The sequence below is a fragment of the Nanorana parkeri genome, unplaced genomic scaffold, assembly GCF_000935625.1.
Source record: "Nanorana parkeri isolate BGI_ZX_2015 unplaced genomic scaffold, ASM93562v1 scaffold2599, whole genome shotgun sequence".
NCBI classification, from domain to species: Eukaryota; Metazoa; Chordata; class Amphibia; order Anura; family Dicroglossidae; genus Nanorana; species Nanorana parkeri.
Window position 1 is genome coordinate 36144 of NW_017308867.1, and position 9375 is coordinate 45518.

Here is a 9375-nt window from a genome sequence, read left to right on the forward strand (position 1 = left end):
CCCCAATACTGTGTATCCCCCCATTCCAGCCCCCTCCATATCACACAACACAGATCACCCCCACAGCCTCCTCTTACCTCTCCTATACTCACAGCTTCACTACTCCGGGTGTACCAACATGGCCGCCGCATTGCTTCCTGTCAACCATTATATGCGTTTCCTGGGACTACAACAATGGCGGACTTCCGATGTTCTATCAGCCGAACAGTTAGATCACTTGTCGTCACTTCCGATAAAACTTCCATAGGGCTAATCTACCCATCTACACGGGCTGGGTGTAGCAATATGGTCATCTTGCACAGGAAGACGCTGCCAGTATGGGTGTAGTAAGATGGCCGTCTTTTTTTTTATATACCGTACATCTTGAACAGGAAGAAGCAATCGTATTGGGTGTAGTAAGATGGCCGCCTCCTTCAGTGACACATGATTGTGAGTGTGTTCAGGGCTGGTGAGTTATAGCTTTATTATTGTTATCACATTCGGTTTAGAATTTATTTATATATTAATTATTTCTGCAAACTGCCCCAAAAAGAAGTGCCTGGGGAGGGTGAACACTATGCTGTGACACTACAAGTCTCAGCGTGTCCTGTCAGTTGTAATGCTCTGATTGTATTGTTCTAATTACCAAGAATCATTCAGGGAGGGACTAGAAGACCCAGCATGGCCTGTCAGCATCATGATGGAGAGGGGGAGCTATGTGCTTAGGGTTCCATCATCATCCTCCTCACTCAGCCAGGTGCCTGTGGAGGGTAGAGCATGGAGTAGTAGGAGTATGGCGGTGGTGGAGGAGGAGTGTGGTGGTGGACCAGTTATTTTGTGATGAGCCTGCAGCCAGAGAAGGGAAGGACTCCTACCTCCATCCTTGTCCCTCACCATGTAGTGCTTGCAGATGAGCATGACACTCCATGATCATGTGACACCCACAGGGAATCATGTCTAGGTTGTATGTACAGAGACGTGTAACCCTCCCCCCACGATATATTCAACTAATTTAATCTTCTACGTTCTCCTCCTGCTGTTCCATAGCCGGATTTATTGCTCATGTCTTCTTGCTCCCGGAATCGTCTTCCAGCTGTGGCATCACCTAGACCAGGGATGAGCAAATCCAACTGTGATGGAACTACAAGCCCCATGTGGCATTGCAAGACTCTGACAGCCACATATCTCCCAGAGGCAGAGGGATGGTGGGATTAGTAGTTTCACCACAGCTGGAGTGCTGAGGCTGCCTATTCCTGACTTGAACCTTTGCCCCGGATGTGTCCTAGGTGTGGCGGGATTCCTGCGCCGGGGAATCTGTGACAGCTGCTGGCAGCTTTTCAGGAACGTTCAGGGTTGGAACAGGTCAGCACAGCGGGGGGAGGGGGGGGAGGAAATGATCAATGATAATGTAACACCATCATAGGAAGAACAACCAACCCTCAGAGATGAACAATACAGCAAAGCCATCCTCAGCACTGATCACGTGCAGGAACCCTTCAAAGATCCTTCATTTAGGGAACCCCCAGCCAATAATTACTATATGTACAGTATATGGTGCATTCCTGTGAGTGGTCAGTTGAGAGGTGCAGTGGGGATATGATGGGAGGTCTTGGAATGCAGTGAGAGGTAAATTGAGGGGATATGGTGGGGGGGTGCAGTAGGGGATACGGCAGGGTGTGGTGGGAGGTACAGTGGCAGGTATGGTGGGAGGTGCAGTGAAGGTAAGGTGCGGGGTGCAGTGGAGGTACAGTGGGAGGTGCAGGGAAGGTATGTTGGGGGGTATGGTGGGAGGTGCAGTGAAGGTAAGGTGCGGGGTGCAGTGGAGGTACAGTGGGAGGTGCAGGGAAGGTATGTTGGGGGGTATGGTGGGAGGTGCAGTGAAGGTAAGGTGCGGGGTGCAGTGGAGGTACAGTGGGAGGTGCAGGGAAGGTATGTTGGGGGGTATGGTGGGAGGTGCAGTGAAGGTAAGGTGCGGGGTGCAGTGGAGGTACAGTGGGAGGTGCAGGGAAGGTATGTTGGGGGGTATGGTGGGAGGTGCAGTGAAGGTAAGGTGCGGGGTGCAGTGGAGGTACAGTGGGAGGTGCAGGGAAGGTATGTTGGGGGGTATGGTGGGAGGTGCAGTGAAGGTAAGGTGCGGGGTGCAGTGGAGGTACAGTGGGAGGTGCAGGGAAGGTATGTTGGGGGGTATGGTGGGAGGTGCAGTGAAGGTAAGGTGCGGGGTGCAGTGGAGGTACAGTGGGAGGTGCAGTGAAGGTATGGTGGGAAGTACGGTGAGAGGTGCAGTGGACGTACGGTGGGAGGTGCAGTGCATGCTGAGATTTCTGCAGTCGGGCCGGATCCTGACAATACAGTCTGGATCCACCCAGCTGTGTGAGTGATGGATGGCTCCGCCTATCTAGAGGCAGTGCCAGCTGTGCCCTCCCCCTCCCCCGTCCATTCCTCTACTCACCACTGGAGGATCTGAGAGGCGATCAGTCACCACTCTCTGCAGGGAGATGATCAGGAAGTCAGCGATCGGCGGTATGTTTCCGCTCACTTCATTATCAATAGAGGCGACGTGTGACAGATTCCTTGTCACGGGTCGGCTTGAATTATGGGGATGATTTATACCCATAAAATCAGTTTTTTGTCTCCTCAGACTCCTCGGTGTGGGTGAAGTGAATGCTGGGTAGCCGGTGGATGAGACGTCTCCTGCTTTCCTCTTCATCTCAGAGTTGGTCATCGGTGCGACATTTGATGGATCTCCATTCGGTGGTCTCCCACCTGAAAGCCTTGGCCCCTCTGGCCCTAGCTGAGAGCTGGGATAATGTCGGCCTATTGGTCGAGCCCAGCCCCCCGCATCAGGTACGGAAACTCCTGCTGACCAATGACCTGACGGAGGATGTCCTGGAGGAAGCGGTAGGCATGGGAGCCAACATGGTCCTGTCCTATCACCCTCCCATCTTCAAGGCTCTGAAGCGGCTGACGGCCGGACACTGGAAGGAGAGGCTGGTGGTGAAAGCCATAGAAAACCGCTTGGCCGTATATTCTCCACACACGGCCTGCGACGCCTTGAGCAACGGCGTTAATGACTGGTTGGGCAGGGCGTTGGGTGAGTGGTCTCTCTCTCTGTATTTGTCTGTGGATATTTGTGTTAGGGAACACCTAAAATCCTGAATCAATGAGATGAGGGAGCCATCAGCTGACCGGCGATGTCCTCCTTGTACTAGTACCTCGGGGACTTCTTAGAAACAATTACCACTTCTGATTTGCCCCAAACTGCGGGCCCGGGGAACATTGCTTAGTGGAAGGAGAGGACAGAATGATTGACAAGAGACTCCATTCCCACCTAGAGTTTCCTGGATAGGTGACAAAAGATAAGCGCCCGTCCTCTTCTCATTGGCTCCTGTAGCCTCAAGAAAATGCCAGTAGATGAGCTGTACTTGTCCTACTGGGTGTTCCTGACACAAAGGCCTGCAGCCTTCTGGCCTTGTATAGACATGGTCTCCAATGCTGAGGAAGACCCATAAGTCCACCCATTGAGGACAGCATTTGATATCGGATTTAAAAAAAATGTCTAATAGGCCCTGGGAACTTAGGTCATCAATGACTCCATGTTATAGAAGGTCCATCAATCCGTAGAGCTCATTTGCTCTGGTAAGCTAGCTCCTAGAGGTCAGAGTGCCCCTAGCCGGGCATCCAGAACAAGAGTATGGGGAATAAAACAGCAGAAAGAGCTCCAGAGAAACTTTAATAGCTCATCATGTGGTCAACCAGGACAGCCAACACTTTTCAACATTTGAGCCCTGATGAAGCCCCGATGGATGGGGGTGTTTTCACCCCTGAGGAGCCTTGGCTGTCCTGTCTGGCAATATGAGGAACTATTAAAGCTCTTTCTGCTGTTTTTATTCTCTGGATTCTTGCCCAGTGTTTGGAGTCAGGCTTCCCATTCCCATGTCTTGCACGTCGGGCTTCCCATTCCCATGTCTTGCACGTCGGGCTTCCCATTCCCATGTCTTGCACGTCAGGCTTCCCATTCCCATGTCTTGCACGTCAGGCTTCGCTCACACCTGAACGTTTTGTAGTGCGTTCTACGCTCGACGAACGCTCTACAAAACGCTCAAAAATATAAATCCCATTGTTATTCAATGGTCTCGTTCCCACCTTGGCGTATTTCCGCGCGGCCCACGCCTGAAAAGGTACATGTACTACTTTGGGCCGTTTTGTTGCGCGTTTCCATTGGTATACAGCCAAGTAGCCTTTGGAAACGCGCGTCCGTCGCGCGACTTTTTTTACCGCGAATCGCGACAGACGTGCATATGCAATACGCCTAGGTGTGAACGAGACCTCAGGCTTCCCATTCCCATGCCTTGCACGTCAGGCTTCCCATTCCCATGCCTTGCACGTCAATCTTCCCATCCCATGTCTTGCATGTGCGTCAATAAACAGACCTACTTCTACCTTTGGAGTGGTGGTGTCCATACTTTTTTGGCCATCCGTCGACTGCCGATGCACCCAACCATTCTGATTATGGATAAGCGGTCCGGAGTGCAATGTGTATATGGATTGTAGGCTTCCCATCTCACCCCGATGCTGAAGGCTTGACTTCCAACCATGCTCCATAGTGGCCATCAGGAGTAGAGATGAGGCTGAGCTTGGTGTGACAACAGTTCACCTGCGTTTCCCCAAGCCCACTCAGTACTCTAGACACCCCCTCCTCCTGACCCAGTTCGTGGGGGGCACTTACAGCACCTCTCCACAACTCATTGGGTCGGAAGAAGTGGGTGGCGGTCCGAGCTATGAGTGGGATTGGGGCAACTGGGTTACACCAAGCCCCAGCTCATCACTAGTCAGGAGAGGCTTCCTCACTCGAAGGGCAAATCACCATTGGACTGCTCACCTTTGTGTCTGAAATGCTGTACTTGGTTGAACAGATACTCCTTCCTGTTGGCATGATTGCACAAGCATTAGCTGTGTTGTGACCCTTACTTTTTTTTCCTGCAGCTGTTCATTAAAGAGAACCAGTCACATTGGTCTTACACAGGAGCTGGATTATTCATTGGTAAATCATTCTACTTGCGGATAAATTGACTGAGAGGAATGTAAGCAGCTGCAGGGTTCTTCCAAGCTGCTAGGCTCACTAGGTAGCTCAGAGATGGCACTTGAGGTCAGCACGAGGTTGGGCAATTGACGGGGCAGCAACTCTCAGACCTCAAGGGATCTCTTGGTGCTGACTCTCAGCTCCAGAGTCCTCCTCCACACAAAGTATTTAAAGATATATCAAATATTTTTCATAAGCGAGACCATACAATTATTTTAAACCTGAATGTTCAATTTGCTTTCCCATATTTACTAATGTTATCCATTAAAAACCTTCCAGATCTCTCATTAATTTCTCTGCAGGCTCCTGTGTGTCGGTGCCGATCCGGGCCTGCACCTCCCTCTCTCATCCTGGTGAATGTAACCACATCCTGGAGTTTGGCCGTGACGCCTCAGAGACCTTACTGCCCAGGCTTAGCTCCTTGCTGGATGCCCGCCTGCAAACCTACCAGATCTTGTAATGATACACTCTATGCGTGTCTTGTCTGATATGACGTACACAGCCCTTCCCAACTGAGGAACCCTTACTAAAAATTGTATATATAAGTCGCAGTGAATTTGTGTGATCAGTGGTAAAGGTGCCCCCCTTGTGGAGAAGGACCCCTGCATTGGTGGTCAGTGAGAGAAGGGGCCTCCCTAAACTGGTGGTCAGTGAGAGAAGGGGCCTCCCTACATTGGTGGTCAGTGAGAGAAGGGGCCTCCCTACATTGGTGGTCAGTGAGAGAAGGGGCCTCCCTACATTGGTGATCAGAGAGAGAAGGTACCCCATACCTTGGTGGTCAACAAGAGAGGTATCTCCTTTAGAGGTCAGTGGAAAGAACACCCCTTACTTGGGGGGGAGGTGGGTCAGTGGGAAGAATGCTCCTTACGTGGGGAAAGGGGGTTAGTGACAAGATATTTGGTGTCAGTGGTTACTTATCTGAGTGTCTAGAGAAAAAAGCTCCACCAGTCCCAAGCTGCTGTCTGTGACATCAGCCCTGTTCCTGCAATATGCAGGCAGACGGGAGGTCAATCCTCATCCACTGCTCAAGGATCCCCTAGCTAACTCAGGAGGAACTCTAGTTGGAAAAAAGACTAATCTACGGGTTTATCTCTATTTTCCAGGAACCCTACTGAAGACAGTGCCCTCATCCGGCTAAGCTGCTCCCACAATGCTTTGCGGCAGGCCTTGGCTATTCTGTCAGAGAAGCCGAGTCTACTTGACAGCGTGGAGCTCATCACTCTTAAGAAGGTGATCTTTGCAGGGGGCTGAAGCAATAACTTTGCTGTTGGTGGAGGGGTGGGGGTAAGCATGGTGGATAACAGGAAGTCACAACAGGTTGTGTTTGGTTTTAAAGTGTAAATGTGAGATAAGAGAACATCTAATGCAGAGATTTGTGGGGTCCCAGAGACTAATTTTTTAACACAAAATCTTGTCTCCACAGCCCCCCCTACTGGACACCGGTATGGGGCGCCTCTGCACTCTTTCTGAGCCAGTGTCCGTTTCTACAGCCGTAGAATGTGTCAAGCATCACCTGGGACTGGCTCACCTCCGCCTGGCACTGGGAAGGGGGAAGACTCTGGGTGAGCTACTATCTTTTCCTCAGTGACCCTTACCTTCTCCTCTACTCCTCCATGATGACCCTTATCTCCTCTCCTCCTCCATGATGACTCTTTCCTGCTCCACTTCTCTTCCATGATGACCCTTATAGTCCCCTTTTCTCCTTGGTGACCTTTAACTTTTCCTCTCCCCCTCCATGATGACTCTCTCCTTTTCTCCATGATGGCCCTTACCTCGTCCTCTCCTCCAAGATGACCCTTATCCCCTTTCCTTCTCCATGATGACCCTCACCTTCTCCTCTCCTCTTCCATGATGATCCTTATTGTCTCCTCCCCTCCTCCATGGTGACCCTTACAATCTTCTCTCCTACATGATGACCCTTGCCTGCTCCCCTTCTCTATGATGGCCCTTACCTTGTCTTCTCCTCCAAGATGACCCTTACTTTCTCTTCTCTACCTCCCATGGTGACTCATTTTATGTCTCCCTGCCCCCCTTACATCTTCTTGATTAGTATGAATGCATGTAACAGTAGACCATTCTCCTTCTCCCAGAATCCTCGGTTAGTGTGATGGCCGTTTGCGCCGGGTCGGGAAGCAGTATCCTCATGGGTGTCCCTGCTGATCTCTACCTGACAGGTAATGTGCGCTGTATGTGAAACAAATCCCCCAGCACTCAACCCTGCTAGACCGCCAGGGGGACCTGTGTTATTTTTAATAGTGTACATGGTGATACAAGAGAACAAACCAACTTGTAATCCCTTCTGAGCCGCCATTGGTTTGATTGTTCACCTTTACTGCATTCTGGGAGAGATATAAAGCCTGAAGGGTGTGAACTTCCCCTGAGTGATATTGAATAGAACAGATTTGGGTCTAATTACCTGGCCAAGGCACGCGTGTAACCCCAAAACTCCACTCTACAGAGCCTGGTGCCACTGACCGGTCCATGTCCACAGAGAGACAATCCAAGACATCAGGGGCATACCTGAAGCTTCATGGAGATGAAGGGTCACAGAGTTGCGCAGAGCACACTGGAGTCACATGAAGACACTAATGAGTCAGAGGGTGCTGTGAGGTCAGTAGGGGATGGAGGACGCTTTGGGGACACAGGAAATGCAGTGGCCTCTGGGGTCACTGCAGACACAGGAATGCTGTGGTTGATGGAGACAGAGGAGTCACAGGAGCTGCAGAAGCCCCTTGAACACTCAGGAGTTACAATCGCTGGAAGCGCAGAGAACATGAAAGTAGACACTGAAAGCACGGGGGTGAAGGTGAAGTGATGCCTAGCCCTTTAAGGAGGCACTAGAGAGCTGATTGGCTGTGGTGCTGGCACTGTGCGTGGTACCAGGAAATGCTGGCAGACGAGCCAAAGAAGACCCGAAGGTTTGGTGACCAGGTGAGTGCGACACCTGCCCTTAGTGGACATTGGCTAATTAGTGATACCTCAGCCTACACAGTAGTCTTTGATTTCCCTCGTCCCACATTCTGACAAACCTCCGAGTCCTCCTCTGCCATGTTCTCAGTGTATGCCGTTTTCTATCTCCCCCCTCAGGTGAAATGTCTCATCATGAAGTGCTGGACGCCGTGGCGGAGGGTCGCAGCGTCATCCTGTGCGAGCACAGTAATTCAGAGCGGGGGTATCTTCAGGAGCTGCGGGGGCAGATTGCAGAGAGACTGGAGGGCAGGGTGGAGGTGGTCTTGTCACAGAAGGACCGGGACCCCCTGCTGGTGGTGTGAGGAACAGCAGATGGTTCATTATTCTGACAATAAACTGCAATCCTTTACCAATGTCTCTGTGTGTGTTTATTCAGAATCTGTAATGTAAGAGACTTACATTGGGGGTCAGTGGGAAGAATGCTCCTTACATTGGGGGTCAGTGGGAAGAATGCTCCTTACATTGGGGATCAGTGGGAAGAATGCTCCTTACATTGGGGGTCAGTGAGAAGAATGCTCCTTACATTGGGGGTCAGTGAGAAGAATGCTCCTTACATTGGGGGTCAGTGAGAAGAATGCTTCTTACAGATAAATAAATTATTGGGGTCAGTGGTAGTTTACATTAGGAATTTCCATAGGAATTTATTATGCTTCTTAGCGCCATCTCGTGGCTTTCCTCCTAGATCACCCCCTATCACACTCCCTATCAACCCCCCTAGATAGCCTCCTATCACTCCCAGATTACCTCCTATCATTTCAAACTGATGCCATTTGGCAGAGGCCCATAGCCCTAAAAATGACCTCTTCGTGTCAATCATCACCCACCTAAGGCTGAATTCACCTTACTTGCTGGGTGGTGATGGTGACTTTTTGGGATCTGCACAATGCTGGTATATCAATTATTTTATTATCATTACTCGGATCAGAGTTTGTGTGAATGGGTAGGAAGTGCTCCGTGAGGAGGCGGGGACACTGAGGGCCATGTGGGAGCAGACGAGCTTCCAACTGGAGCCTCTACAAGCCAATCCCAGCTGTGTGTCTTGGGAGGAGGCGGGACTCATCTGCAGAAAAGGACCCAGGTACCAGCTGACATTTAACCCCAGTGAAGAGCTCCCTCTCCTGGCCGAGGCTCATATGTGCATAGGGACTAAACCATCCATCGATATGGACTTTTGCATTGCCTACATGTGCTGTTCTCTTCACAGCCTGCCGCAGGTAGCTTGTGCGTGAAGAGGGAAGTAATGGCAACAGAGGAAACATTGAGGCGTTGGAGTGGGAGAGATACTATGGTGGTGTATACCTTGTATCTTGAACTTTGCATGGAATTTACAACAATAAAGTTGGAAT

At 50.8% G+C, this 9375-nt stretch overlaps 1 protein-coding gene across 1 annotated transcript; it reads left to right on the forward strand.

The window, feature by feature from the left end:
- Window positions 1–390: 390 nt before the first annotated feature.
- On the forward strand, window positions 391–8359 carry NIF3L1 (NGG1 interacting factor 3 like 1). Its single transcript, XM_018573895.1, is given in 7 exon segments — window positions 391–448; window positions 2618–3070; window positions 5362–5475; window positions 6132–6289; window positions 6483–6621; window positions 7150–7233; window positions 8147–8359. Coding segments are annotated over 6 exon segments (1110 nt in total). The 5' UTR covers window positions 391–448; window positions 2618–2640; the 3' UTR covers window positions 8332–8359.
- Window positions 8360–9375: the final 1016 nt, after the last annotated feature.